At 31.7% G+C, this 15,129-nt stretch overlaps 1 protein-coding gene across 4 annotated transcripts in view; it reads right to left on the bottom strand.

Annotated features, from left to right (window-relative positions):
- The window catches only part of LOC102805375 (lysophospholipase D GDPD1-like), a 43,020-nt gene that overhangs the window by 13,863 nt on the left and 14,028 nt on the right, over nucleotides 1-15,129 (bottom strand). For 2 of the 4 annotated variants that reach the window (XM_085491277.1, XM_085491276.1), the window contains exons 1-5: nucleotides 14,749-15,076; nucleotides 11,131-11,173; nucleotides 10,240-10,375; nucleotides 9,820-9,865; nucleotides 9,408-9,529 (exon numbers count right to left, since the gene is read on the bottom strand). In XM_085491277.1, coding sequence (XP_085347403.1) covers nucleotides 9,408-9,529; nucleotides 9,820-9,865; nucleotides 10,240-10,375; nucleotides 11,131-11,173; nucleotides 14,749-14,896 — 495 coding nt within the window. In that variant the 5' untranslated portion in view covers nucleotides 14,897-15,076. Of the gene's footprint in view, nucleotides 1-9,407; nucleotides 9,530-9,819; nucleotides 9,866-10,239; nucleotides 10,376-11,130; nucleotides 11,174-14,748; nucleotides 15,077-15,129 lie in introns of those variants that run through there. The other 2 variants (XM_085491279.1, XM_085491278.1) reach the window with 1 other exon arrangement.

Raw genomic sequence — 15,129 nt, 5'->3', positions numbered from 1 at the left:
ACAGTTAGAAAGAAATCTTGCATTAAATAGTCACAGTTAGAAAGAAATCTTGCATTAAACAGTCAGTTAGAAAGAAATCTTGCATTTTTCAGTCACAGTTAGAAAGAAATCTTGCATTAAACAGTCACAGTTAGAAAGAAATCTTGCATTAAACAGTCACAGTTAGAAAGAAATCTTGCATTAAACAGTCACAGTTAGAAAGAAATCTTGCATTAAACAGTCACAGTTAGAAAGAAATCTTGCATTAAACAGTCACAGTTAGAAAGAAATCTTGCATTAAACAGTCACAGTTAGAAAGAAATCTTGCATTAAACAGTCACAGTTAGAAAGTAATCTTGCATTAAATAGTCACAGTTAGAAAGAAATCTTGCATTAAACAGTCACAGTTAGAAAGTAATCTTGCATTAAACAGTCACAGTTAGAAAGAAATCTTGCATTAAATAGTCACAGTTAGAAAGAAATCTTGCATTAAACAGTCACAGTTAGAAAGTAATCTTGCATTAAGCAGTCACAGTTAGAAAGAAATCTTGCATTAAGCAGTCACAGTTAGAAAGAAATCTTGCATTAAACAGTCACAGTTAGAAAAAAATCTTGCATTAAGCAGTCACAGTTAGAAAGAAATCTTGCATTAAACAGTCACAGTTAGAAAGAAATCTTGCATTAAACAGTCACAGTTAGAAAGAAATCTTGCATTAAACAGTCACAGTTAGAAAAAAATCTTGCATTAAACAGTCACAGTTAGAAAAAAATCTTGCATTAAGCAGTCACAGTTAGAAAGAAATCTTGCATTAAACAGTCACAGTTAGAAAGTAATCTTGCATTAAACAGTCACAGTTAGAAAGAAATCTTGCATTAAACAGTCACAGTTAGAAAGAAATCTTGCATTAAGCAGTCACAGTTAGAAAGAAATCTTGCATTAAACAGTCACAGTTAGAAAGAAATCTTGCATTAAACAGTCACAGTTAGAAAGAAATCTTGCATTAAGCAGTCACAGTTAGAAAGAAATCTTGCATTAAACAGTCACAGTTAGAAAGAAATCTTGCATTAAACAGTCACAGTTAGAAAGAAATCTTGCATTAAATAGTCACAGTTAGAAAGAAATCTTGCATTAAACAGTCACAGTTAGAAAGAAATCTTGCATTAAACAGTCAGTTAGAAAGAAATCTTGCATTAAACAGTCAGTTAGAAAGAAATCTTGCATTAAACAGTCACAGTTAGAAAGTAATCTTGCATTAAACAGTCACAGTTAGAAAGAAATCTTGCATTAAACAGTCACAGTTAGAAAGAAATCTTGCATTAAACAGTCACAGTTAGAAAGAAATCTTGCATTAAACAGTCACAGTTAGAAAGAAATCTTGCATTAAACAGTCACAGTTAGAAAGAAATCTTGCATTAAACAGTCACAGTTAGAAAGAAATCTTGCATTAAACAGTCACAGTTAGAAAGAAATCTTGCATTAAACAGTCACAGTTAGAAAGTAATCTTGCATTAAACAGTCACAGTTAGAAAGAAATCTTGCATTAAACAGTCACAGTTTAATAGAAAGTAATCTTGCATTAAACAGTCACAGTTAGAAAGTAATCTTGCATTAAACAGTCACAGTTAGAAAGAAATCTTGCATTAAACAGTCACAGTTAGAAAGAAATCTTGCATTAAACAGTCACAGTTAGAAAGTAATCTTGCATTAAACAGTCACAGTTAGAAAGTAATCTTGCATTAAACAGTCACAGTTAGAAAGAAATCTTGCATTAAACAGTCACAGTTAGAAAGTAATCTTGCATTAAACAGTCACAGTTAGAAAGAAATCTTGCATTAAACAGTCACAGTTAGAAAGAAATCTTGCATTAAACAGTCACAGTTAGAAAGAAATCTTGCATTAAACAGTCACAGTTAGAAAGTAATCTTGCATTAAACAGTCACAGTTAGAAAGAAATCTTGCATTAAACAGTCACAGTTAGAAAGTAATCTTGCATTAAACAGTCACAGTTAGAAAGAAATCTTGCATTAAACAGTCACAGTTAGAAAGAAATCTTGCATTAAACAGTCACAGTTAGAAAGAAATCTTGCATTAAACAGTCACAGTTAGAAAGAAATCTTGCATTAAACAGTCAGTTAGAAAGAAATCTTGCATTAAACAGTCACAGTTAGAAAGAAATCTTGCATTAAACAGTCACAGTTAGAAAGAAATCTTGCATTAAACAGTCACAGTTAGAAAGAAATCTTGCATTAAACAGTCACAGTTAGAAAGAAATCTTGCATTAAACAGTCACAGTTAGAAAGAAATCTTGCATTAAACAGTCACAGTTAGAAAGAAATCTTGCATTAAACAGTCACAGTTAGAAAGTAATCTTGCATTAAACAGTCACAGTTAGAAAGAAATCTTGCATTAAACAGTCACAGTTAGAAAGAAATCTTGCATTAAACAGTCACAGTTAGAAAGTAATCTTGCATTAAGCAGTCACAGTTAGAAAGTAATCTTGCATTAAACAGTCACAGTTAGAAAGAAATCTTGCATTAAACAGTCACAGTTAGAAAGAAATCTTGCATTAAACAGTCACAGTTAGAAAGAAATCTTGCATTAAACAGTCACAGTTAGAAAGAAATCTTGCATTAAACAGTCACAGTTAGAAAGAAATCTTGCATTAAACAGTCACAGTTAGAAAGTAATCTTGCATTAAGCAGTCACAGTTAGAAAGAAATCTTGCATTAAGCAGTCACAGTTAGAAAGAAATCTTGCATTAAACAGTCACAGTTAGAAAAAAATCTTGCATTAAGCAGTCACAGTTAGAAAGAAATCTTGCATTAAACAGTCACAGTTAGAAAGAAATCTTGCATTAAACAGTCACAGTTAGAAAGAAATCTTGCATTAAACAGTCACAGTTAGAAAAAAATCTTGCATTAAACAGTCACAGTTAGAAAAAAATCTTGCATTAAGCAGTCACAGTTAGAAAGAAATCTTGCATTAAACAGTCACAGTTAGAAAGTAATCTTGCATTAAACAGTCACAGTTAGAAAGAAATCTTGCATTAAACAGTCACAGTTAGAAAGAAATCTTGCATTAAGCAGTCACAGTTAGAAAGAAATCTTGCATTAAACAGTCACAGTTAGAAAGAAATCTTGCATTAAACAGTCACAGTTAGAAAGAAATCTTGCATTAAGCAGTCACAGTTAGAAAGAAATCTTGCATTAAACAGTCACAGTTAGAAAGAAATCTTGCATTAAACAGTCACAGTTAGAAAGAAATCTTGCATTAAATAGTCACAGTTAGAAAGAAATCTTGCATTAAACAGTCACAGTTAGAAAGAAATCTTGCATTAAACAGTCAGTTAGAAAGAAATCTTGCATTAAACAGTCAGTTAGAAAGAAATCTTGCATTAAACAGTCACAGTTAGAAAGTAATCTTGCATTAAACAGTCACAGTTAGAAAGAAATCTTGCATTAAACAGTCACAGTTAGAAAGAAATCTTGCATTAAACAGTCACAGTTAGAAAGAAATCTTGCATTAAACAGTCACAGTTAGAAAGAAATCTTGCATTAAACAGTCACAGTTAGAAAGAAATCTTGCATTAAACAGTCACAGTTAGAAAGAAATCTTGCATTAAACAGTCACAGTTAGAAAGAAATCTTGCATTAAACAGTCACAGTTAGAAAGTAATCTTGCATTAAACAGTCACAGTTAGAAAGAAATCTTGCATTAAACAGTCACAGTTTAATAGAAAGTAATCTTGCATTAAACAGTCACAGTTAGAAAGTAATCTTGCATTAAACAGTCACAGTTAGAAAGAAATCTTGCATTAAACAGTCACAGTTAGAAAGTAATCTTGCATTAAACAGTCACAGTTAGAAAGTAATCTTGCATTAAACAGTCAGTTAGAAATAAATCTTGCATTAAACAGTCACAGTTAGAAAGAAATCTTGCATTAAACAGTCACAGTTAGAAAGAAATCTTGCATTAAACAGTCACAGTTAGAAAGAAATCTTGCATTAAACAGTCACAGTTAGAAAGAAATCTTGCATTAAACAGTCACAGTTAGAAAGTAATCTTGCATTAAACAGTCACAGTTAGAAAGAAATCTTGCATTAAACAGTCACAGTTAGAAAGTAATCTTGCATTAAACAGTCACAGTTAGAAAGAAATCTTGCATTAAACAGTCACAGTTAGAAAGAAATCTTGCATTAAACAGTCACAGTTAGAAAGAAATCTTGCATTAAACAGTCACAGTTAGAAAGAAATCTTGCATTAAACAGTCACAGTTAGAAAGAAATCTTGCATTAAACAGTCACAGTTAGAAAAAAATCTTGCATTAAGCAGTCACAGTTAGAAAGAAATCTTGCATTAAACAGTCACAGTTAGAAAGTAATCTTGCATTAAACAGTCACAGTTAGAAAGAAATCTTGCATTAAACAGTCACAGTTAGAAAGAAATCTTGCATTAAACAGTCACAGTTAGAAAGAAATCTTGCATTAAACAGTCACAGTTAGAAAGAAATCTTGCATTAAACAGTCACAGTTAGAAAGAAATCTTGCATTAAACAGTCACAGTTAGAAAGAAATCTTGCATTAAACAGTCACAGTTAGAAAGAAATCTTGCATTAAACAGTCACAGTTAGAAAGAAATCTTGCATTAAACAGTCACAGTTAGAAAGAAATCTTGCATTAAACAGTCACAGTTAGAAAGAAATCTTGCATTAAACAGTCACAGTTAGAAAGAAATCTTGCATTAAACAGTCACAGTTAGAAAGAAATCTTGCATTAAACAGTCACAGTTAGAAAGAAATCTTGCATTAAACAGTCACAGTTAGAAAGAAATCTTGCATTAAACAGTCACAGTTAGAAAGAAATCTTGCATTAAACAGTCACAGTTAGAAAGAAATCTTGCATTAAACAGTCACAGTTAGAAAGAAATCTTGCATTAAACAGTCACAGTTAGAAAGAAATCTTGCATTAAACAGTCACAGTTAGAAAGAAATCTTGCATTAAACAGTCACAGTTAGAAAGAAATCTTGCATTAAACAGTCACAGTTAGAAAGTAATCTTGCATTAAACAGTCACAGTTAGAAAGAAATCTTGCATTGAACAGTCAGTTAGAAAGAAATCTTGCATTAAACAGTCACAGTTAGAAAGAAATCTTGCATTAAACAGTCACAGTTAGAAAGAAATCTTGCATTAAACAGTCACAGTTAGAAAGAAATCTTGCATTAAATAGTCACAGTTAGAAAGAAATCTTGCATTAAACAGTCACAGTTAGAAAGAAATCTTGCATTAAACAGTCACAGTTAGAAAGAAATCTTGCATTAAACAGTCACAGTTAGAAAGAAATCTTGCATTAAACAGTCACAGTTAGAAAGAAATCTTGCATTAAACAGTCACAGTTAGAAAGAAATCTTGCATTAAACAGTCACAGTTAGAAAGAAATCTTGCATTAAACAGTCACAGTTAGAAAGAAATCTTGCATTAAACAGTCACAGTTAGAAAGAAATCTTGCATTAAACAGTCACAGTTAGAAAGTAATCTTGCATTAAGCAGTCACAGTTAGAAAGAAATCTTGCATTAAACAGTCACAGTTAGAAAGAAATCTTGCATTAAACAGTCACAGTTAGAAAGAAATCTTGCATTAAACAGTCACAGTTAGAAAGAAATCTTGCATTAAACAGTCACAGTTAGAAAGTAATCTTGCATTAAACAGTCACAGTTAGAAAGAAATCTTGCATTAAACAGTCACAGTTAGAAAGAAATCTTGCATTAAACAGTCACAGTTAGAAAGTAATCTTGCATTAAACAGTCACAGTTAGAAAGAAATCTTGCATTAAACAGTCACAGTTAGAAAGAAATCTTGCATTAAACAGTCACAGTTAGAAAGAAATCTTGCATTAAACAGTCACAGTTAGAAAGAAATCTTGCATTAAATAGTCACAGTTAGAAAGAAATCTAGCATTAAACAGTCACAGTTAGAAAGAAATCTTGCATTAAACAGTCACAGTTAGAAAGAAATCTTGCATTTTTCAGTCACAGTTAGAAAGAAATCTTGCATTAAATAGTCACAGTTAGAAAGAAATCTTGCATTAAACAGTCACAGTTAGAAAGAAACCTGCATTAAACAGTCACAGTTAGAAAGTAATCTTGCATTAAACAGTCACAGTTAGAAAGAAACCTGCATTAAACAGTCACAGTTAGAAAGTAATCTTGCATTAAATAGTCACAGTTAGAAAGAAATCTTGCATTAAACAGTCACAGTTAGAAAGAAACCTGCATTAAACAGTCACAGTTAGAAAGTAATCTTGCATTAAATACCCGGTAGTCACAGTTAGAAAGAAATCTTGCATTAAACAGTCACAGTTAGAAAGTAATCTTGCATTAAACAGTCACAGTTAGAAAGAAATCTTGCATTAAATAGTCACAGTTAGAAAGAAATCTTGCATTAAACAGTCAGTTAGAAAGAAATCTTGCATTTTTCAGTCACAGTTAGAAAGAAATCTTGCATTAAACAGTCACAGTTAGAAAGAAATCTTGCATTAAACAGTCACAGTTAGAAAGAAATCTTGCATTAAACAGTCACAGTTAGAAAGAAATCTTGCATTAAACAGTCACAGTTAGAAAGAAATCTTGCATTAAACAGTCACAGTTAGAAAGAAATCTTGCATTAAACAGTCACAGTTAGAAAGAAATCTTGCATTAAACAGTCACAGTTAGAAAGTAATCTTGCATTAAATAGTCACAGTTAGAAAGAAATCTTGCATTAAACAGTCACAGTTAGAAAGTAATCTTGCATTAAACAGTCACAGTTAGAAAGAAATCTTGCATTAAATAGTCACAGTTAGAAAGAAATCTTGCATTTTTCAGTCACAGTTAGAAAGAAATCTTGCATTAAACAGTCACAGTTAGAAAGAAATCTTGCATTTAACAGTCACAGTTAGAAAGAAATCTTGCATTTAACAGTCACAGTTAGAAAGAAATCTTGCATTTAACAGTCACAGTTAGAAAGAAATCTTGCATTAAACAGTCACAGTTAGAAAGAAATCTTGCATTAAACAGTCACAGTTAGAAAGAAATCTTGCAATAAACAGTCACAGTTAGAAAGAAATCTTGCATTAAACAGTCACAGTTAGAAAAAAATCTTGCATTAAGTAGTCACAGTTAGAAAGAAATCTTGCATTAAACAGTCACAGTTAGAAAGAAATCTTGCATTAAACAGTCACAGTTAGAAAGAAATCTTGCATTAAACAGTCACAGTTAGAAAGAAATCTTGCATTAAACAGTCACAGTTAGAAAGAAATCTTGCATTAAACAGTCACAGTTAGAAAGAAATCTTGCATTGAACAGTCACAGTTAGAAAGAAACCTGCATTAAACAGTCACAGTTAGAAAGTAATCTTGCATTAAATAGTCACAGTTAGAAAGAAATCTTGCATTAAACAGTCACAGTTAGAAAGAAACCTGCATTAAACAGTCACAGTTAGAAAGTAATCTTGCATTAAATACCCGGTAGTCACAGTTAGAAAGAAATCTTGCATTAAGTAGTCACAGTTAGAAAGAAATCTTGCATTAAACAGTCACAGTTAGAAAGAAATCTTGCATTAAACAGTCACAGTTAGAAAGAAATCTTGCATTAAACAGTCACAGTTAGAAAGAAATCTTGCATTAAACAGTCACAGTTAGAAAAAAATCTTGCATTAAACAGTCACAGTTAGAAAAAAATCTTGCATTAAGCAGTCACAGTTAGAAAGAAATCTTGCATTAAACAGTCACAGTTAGAAAGTAATCTTGCATTAAACAGTCACAGTTAGAAAGAAATCTTGCATTAAACAGTCACAGTTAGAAAGAAATCTTGCATTAAGCAGTCACAGTTAGAAAGAAATCTTGCATTAAACAGTCACAGTTAGAAAGAAATCTTGCATTAAACAGTCACAGTTAGAAAGAAATCTTGCATTAAACAGTCACAGTTAGAAAGAAATCTTGCATTAAACAGTCACAGTTACTTAGAAAGAAATCTTGCATTAAACAGTCACAGTTAGAAAGAAATCTTGCATTAAATAGTCACAGTTAGAAAGAAATCTTGCATTAAACAGTCAGTTAGAAAGAAATCTTGCATTAAACAGTCACAGTTAGAAAGTAATCTTGCATTAAACAGTCACAGTTAGAAAGTAATCTTGCATTAAACAGTCACAGTTAGAAAGAAATCTTGCATTAAACAGTCACAGTTAGAAAGAAATCTTGCATTAAACAGTCACAGTTAGAAAGAAATCTTGCATTAAACAGTCACAGTTAGAAAGAAATCTTGCATTAAACAGTCACAGTTAGAAAGAAATCTTGCATTAAACAGTCACAGTTAGAAAGAAATCTTGCATTAAACAGTCACAGTTAGAAAGTAATCTTGCATTAAACAGTCACAGTTAGAAAGAAATCTTGCATTAAACAGTCACAGTTAGAAAGAAATCTTGCATTAAACAGTCAGTTAGAAATAAATCTTGCATTAAACAGTCACAGTTAGAAAGAAATCTTGCATTAAACAGTCACAGTTAGAAAGAAATCTTGCATTAAACAGTCAGTTAGAAAGAAACCTTGCATTAAACAGTCACAGTTGGAAAGAAATCTTGCATTGAACAGTCACAGTTAGAAAGAAATCTTGCATTAAACAGTCACAGTTAGAAAGAAATCTTGCATTAAACAGTCACAGTTAGAAAGAAATCTTGCATTAAACAGTCACAGTTAGAAAGAAATCTTGCATTAAACAGTCACAGTTGGAAAGTAATCTTGCATTAAACAGTCACAGTTAGAAAGTAATCTTGCATTAAACAGTCACAGTTAGAAAGAAATCTTGCATTAAACAGTCACAGTTAGAAAGAAATCTTGCATTAAACAGTCACAGTTAGAAAGAAATCTTGCATTAAACAGTCACAGTTAGAAAGAAATCTTGCATTAAACAGTCACAGTTAGAAAGAAATCTTGCATTAAACAGTCAGTTAGAAAGTAATCTTGCATTAAACAGTCACAGTTAGAAAGAAATCTTGCATTAAACAGTCACAGTTAGAAAGAAATCTTGCATTAAACAGTCACAGTTAGAAAGAAATCTTGCATTAAACAGTCACAGTTAGAAAGAAATCTTGCATTAAACAGTCACAGTTAGAAAGTAATCTTGCATTAAACAGTCACAGTTAGAAAGAAATCTTGCATTAAACAGTCACAGTTAGAAAGAAATCTTGCATTAAACAGTCACAGTTAGAAAGAAATCTTGCATTAAACAGTCACAGTTAGAAAGTAATCTTGCATTAAACAGTCACAGTTAGAAAGTAATCTTGCATTAAACAGTCACAGTTAGAAAGAAATCTTGCATTAAATGCTAAGACACTGTTTAATGGTGATAATCGTTGCGCAGACATGTTCAAAGTTTGTGAAAAACACAATCCTTACCTTACTAATCAATTTATCATTATTGGTTTTTATATCAATATTAATTGGGATATCTGGGAAATTATCAAATATTTCTTGTAAAAGTGGTATTCGTCTATCATCATTTCCATTACAAAATTTATCTGTAATAAAACAAGGAAATTGAACATGGAAAAGTTAGTCAAGTGAAAGTCAAGTTAAAGCGTTGCCAACGTTTGCGATATTCCATCCACAACACGTGATATCTTTTGAGCACATGTTATTTTTTTGACCCCTGTATTACAACAACATAGAGCAGTTTTGTGAGTGTTGGTCACTTTGTAGTAAAAAGTCATGCAATCATCGATATTGTCAACAAAACTATTCTGACACTAGATATTCAACTCGATTAAATATAACACTATGTAGCAAAATATATAAAGTCTAAACGTACCTTTACTAAACGAGACATGCAGATTCTGTTTCATTGGTGGCAGATCCTAGAAAATAAAACAAATTGAAAAATGCATTTGTATTTTTAATACCAATTTTGAATTCAGTGGCATGTTTTGTTCAAATCAAGCGTAACATAATTGAGCGAGAGACATTAATGCTAACATACAACACGGTATTTAGATACGAATCTATGGTCGAAATAAAATTAATAATAAATGAAATTTTTGCTTTATGTGTTTTCTATTGGTCGATGTGAGAAAATTCTGTATTTGGAATTAGTACCTGTCTGAAAAAGAATATGAAACTAGGTCATAAGTCAAAGAGGATATCCTTATTTAACATAGTGCAGGCACACAAACCTGTTATGAAAAAGCTTTCGCCACTGATTCACAAACAGTCATACATTTTTATGAAATACCTCATAATCTGTGTCTGACACCAGCATATCATAACCAGCAATTCTTTCTAAGTCGTTGTCATGGCAAACCACAACTTGTTCATCTTTGGTGAGCTGACAATCCAGTTCTAGCATCTCAACACCAGCCTTTACCCCACTATAACAAACATGCATAATGTATGTTATTATTGAAAAAGTCAAACTAAAAATGCAAAATACAAATTTGCTATAAAATGAGCATATCAAAAAAACTTGAACAGTAATTATAGCTTTCCCTGAAAAGAACTAAAATTCTGCTATATATATATATATATATATATATATAGTAGTGCAATCATGCTATTTGGACAAAATACATTTCATCCACATCAAATTCAAAATTTATTTCATGAATATATTAAATTCACCACAGAAATTTTAGAAAAACATTGGAACGCCATGTTATCTTACTTATCAGATTCAAGAGCATGGTTGAAGTATTTTCAAGTTTACAAGTATTATGAAGTTATCAAACCCAGTGAATGAATAAGATGGCTCCTGATTGGCTACAGTTGAACAGCCAATAAGAGAGAGTCTTTTTCAAATCACACAGGACACTCCTGATGAATATTCATTTATGCTAATTGATAGAACACTCTTATTGGTAAAGGATGTACACTGCTCTCAGGCAGTGTTTTGAGACAAAGATTTACTGCATTAGAGCCATGGATGCAGCAAAGATGTACAAAGAATAATCCATACATGGGAAGAACATTTATAAAGAAAGGGAGCCAAGTGTCTAATGACCCCCCCCCCCCCTTTCTGGCCAGAACACCACTTAGGCATGTAAGCTTTCTCAACATGGTTAGACATGCAATAAAATTACTATAAAGTGATGTATAATTATCAAGTACAAAAAATAGTTTTACATACTTTTTGAAAGCTGTCAATGTGTTCTCCAAATTTTCCCCGGCACCTGGAAGCAATAGACAAAATATATTCATAAGAGTGATAAAAACTCATGATCTAGTCTCACAGTTATCTACACACAAAGAAAGAAACACAATCAACAGTCAGAATTTAGTCAGTCTATTGTAGGACGACTTCAATAATCAAATATCGTGAACATGTATGTCTCCCTTTAGAGGTAATTTTTTGCGATGTTCACTGTCATACTAGACACACATGCTCATACGATAGACAAAGTTCAGATAAAATTCATCTGCAGGAAGTTGTTTATTCCACGCGAGTCACCTGAACATCATTCTGACAAATGGCGTGGCAGCAGCTGATCTCAAAAACTCTGACAAGCTACATTTTGCTTTGCTGGCCATTATAGCATACATAAAAATGAGTAACATGCTTTTTGAACTTTAACATGTACAATTTAGACAAGAAACAGCCATTCCTTGCACATGCACACACATGCACTCTGACAGGTCACAACAGACCTTGTTTTGACTCCAGATTACATTTGTAACTTTCCTCAATGAACAGACAATAATAATTTAACACAGATCTTAATAAATTGATGAATAATATACAGCCAGAAAATCTTCTAAGGTTTGCAATTTTAACATTACTAAATGCACTTAAAGCACTAATGGGAATAAAGCACAAAAAGATTAATCTATATCCCTGGATCCAAGCAAAGATTACTTTTTAAAAATACCACAATTATAATATTAATGCGTTATCATTATAAACCCTTTGAGTGCTAGATATTTTCCCCGTAAAAAGTTCAGTGCAAATATTTTTAAATTGTAAAATTGTCCTCACCATACAGACAGTTTCAGATATTGCTTTTTGTTGTTGATCAAAAGGTTTGTCAAGTTTTATCAACATTTAATTTAGGAAGCAGCAGACTGTCAAAATCATTTTATTAATGGTGCCAAACGTTGGCAATGGCACTCAAAAGGAGCGAAAGACTACATAGTCGGCACAGATGTCAATGTGACCTTGTATCACCCAAGTGCATATATAATTCAATTCTCGTGATAACCTAATTATTATACGTATATTTCAGTCTGCATAATTTAGCAAGCGATAAACCGCCGGAAATAAAAGTGCAAAAAAAATTGTACGTTATTTTTTGCTATTGCATGTTAACACAACACTGGAATTTAGTGACGTGGTTCTCTCACTTCGTTGTTACGTCTAGCCTAACAAAGACAATTGTTTCAAATAAAGAAATGCTTGAATATTTGAACTTGACATTCGATCAAACACACGCTTCTTATTACAGAAGCATAAATTTTAATTATAAATAAAATGTTATTGCTGCTTGACGTTGATATGAGTTTTTTATGTGGATAATGCAAAGCACGCACAAAGACAGTAAAGTGACAATATCAATCCATGTGTTGCGTAACTCGATGTGAGGTGATTGCACTATCCTGAATGTGCAATCAACATTTATTGTGGTGTAGAATGCCCAGAACTGAAAAACAAATTGTGAAAATTATAGTAACTTTCTTACTATGAGCTTCACTTTATAAAAACATCTGCCATCTTGAAATTACTGCGTAACTGTTCCATATTTGGAAGTAACATTTCCTATTACAAGGTTGCGGTAAATTACATAAATAACAAACATAAATACATTGTTTGTTTAATTATCTTGTCAAAGTCGAATTACAGGTACTTTTTCTGCAGTCATACAGTACTTGCTTTTATTTTGTATCCCATGTACTTACGTAAACTATGTACAAAATAAGTCATATTTATTAATCATCCCGAATACAACATACAATTTTAGATTTACTTGTGCTTCCATGGGAGATGAGATTCTAAAACAAATAGGGAATTCAAAAACATTTTTCATTTGACTTCTACAGAATTCTACGCACATATCCAGTAATGCACCTGCATAGAATAGATGCTGATACTTTTATCGATTATTACGCTTTGAATATATTAGTACACTTCTAAGTGATGTTGCCCATGGTAATTAATTAACAATAAATTGTCTTAATTATCTAGTCATGTAAAACAAGTCTGTCTAAAGGAATTTAACCTGATAAATAGGCGAGAAATGATCACAATTATGTTTTAAAAATGTCATATAACTAATACCGGTAACACTTGTCATCAACCTTTGATATTTTCACCAAGCACAAAATATATTTTTGGAGAAAAACTGTCTGAGAAAATGCAAAAATACACATTTGTTTGAACAATTTCAATAAGAATTCATGAACAGCATGAAATAAAACAGTACATCTGATTATTTATTTTGATGGTAGCCAAATTTGATTGAGTTGCTTGTGGGACATTCACAGACAGTCCTGAGATTATTATGAGAAATGTTTGATGGACTGTTACAGGAACTGGGGGAATCATCATATTTTGATGCTTTTCAAGGCATCTACACGCTGTAAATTATTTCTGAATCAGCGTCCAATTGATTGTGTGTTCAAAGTCATTTACTTCTGTTTTGAAATCACTGTGGCCCTGCAGTAATTCGAAACAAATAAACTAGAATCCGATTAAATCCTCATTTTTTTCCTTCTCAAAATTCAACCATCAAAATATTTTAAAATATAGTTCCAAGACCCCAGAAAAGTCTATGAATGCTCTCTGAGTGAATCATTAAGAAATCGTAAAACACAAAGAAGATACTTGATAATACATATGGTATACATGTATATATGTGTACCTACTCTATGTCTATCTAAGATCAATGACCTCTACGAGGAAACACCCACAACTGGCACAATACAACAATACAACAAAATCAGCATGACTGTGCTAGAAAAACCAGTAGACAAAAACCTCAATCAAAAACAGAAAAAAAAATTAATTCTGCAGTACATTTGACCTTTTAGCAATTAACATTGGGAAAAGTATATGCAAAGGATAGTTCATTGCTGGAATCAAGTCAGAAATCTTGAAGATTACTAGTATTTGAAGAGCTTTTAAAGTGAATTAAAAGATGGAATCTGATAACATTGATTGTTAATTAGGTCACTTGGTTGTACATACAGCTTAGTTGATTCTACAGAGCAAATGCTCTGCAAACATTCCAGTCCTAAAGCAGTAGTAACTCGATCTATAATTCCAAATTTGAAGTAAAGCCAAAAAGAAGAAATGTTTCTAGTCTGTTTGAGTCATAAAATCAACACACTGGGTACCTTTTTTTCAATTTTTATTCTCAAATAAACACTTCCCTTAGGAATATTTATGATAATAGAATTTTCTTTGTTCTTTTCTTTATTCTAGGGTTAATTGGCAATTTTTATATTGCCACTAAATAACAATTTATTTGTCAAACCAATTGTTCCCAAAATATAGAAGGCAATGAACAAATGAAACCCTGGAATTGTGAGAGGTGGGTGGGTAAATAAACACTATTATGCATATTGTAAATATTTCATTCACCCATAAAAATAACAATTATTACATGTTTTGGAACCGAAGACAGTCTGTATTCATAATAATTAATATTTGAATATTAAAAACAAAACTTTTTGGCATAGTATCTTGATTAGATAGAATACCGATACATATTCATACAGAAATTAGACGCATTCATATGGCGGATATACTTACCTCCCCGGTGACCTATAACACGAGCTTTAAAGCAAATATTTTTCCGTCGATGTACAATGTTTGGGAATTTCAACAGCACAACAGACACAATTATGTAAATTACAAACAGTGCTGCAACCGTTATACCGATAATTAAAGAAGTTTCCATGAATATAGAGCAGTGTTCTTAGTACTGATATAAGTCTGATTATATAGAGCACTTAAACGGCTGGTAGATTTCTTATTTGCTGTGTCACGTCAGGTGAGTCATTACAGACAGTATTAATACACTAACGACGGACAGCGGCGAATTGACATTCCAGGTTATAACATCTATTTGCATAATGCATTCAATGAGTGATGACATGTCCCCAGTTGGTAAAACCCATAAATATTCCAAAA

The sequence above is a fragment of the Saccoglossus kowalevskii genome, chromosome 16, assembly GCF_978046115.1.
Source record: "Saccoglossus kowalevskii chromosome 16, keSacKowa6.1, whole genome shotgun sequence".
Taxonomy (NCBI): domain Eukaryota; kingdom Metazoa; phylum Hemichordata; class Enteropneusta; family Harrimaniidae; genus Saccoglossus; species Saccoglossus kowalevskii.
This window is presented reverse-complemented; position numbering and strand designations above follow the sequence as displayed.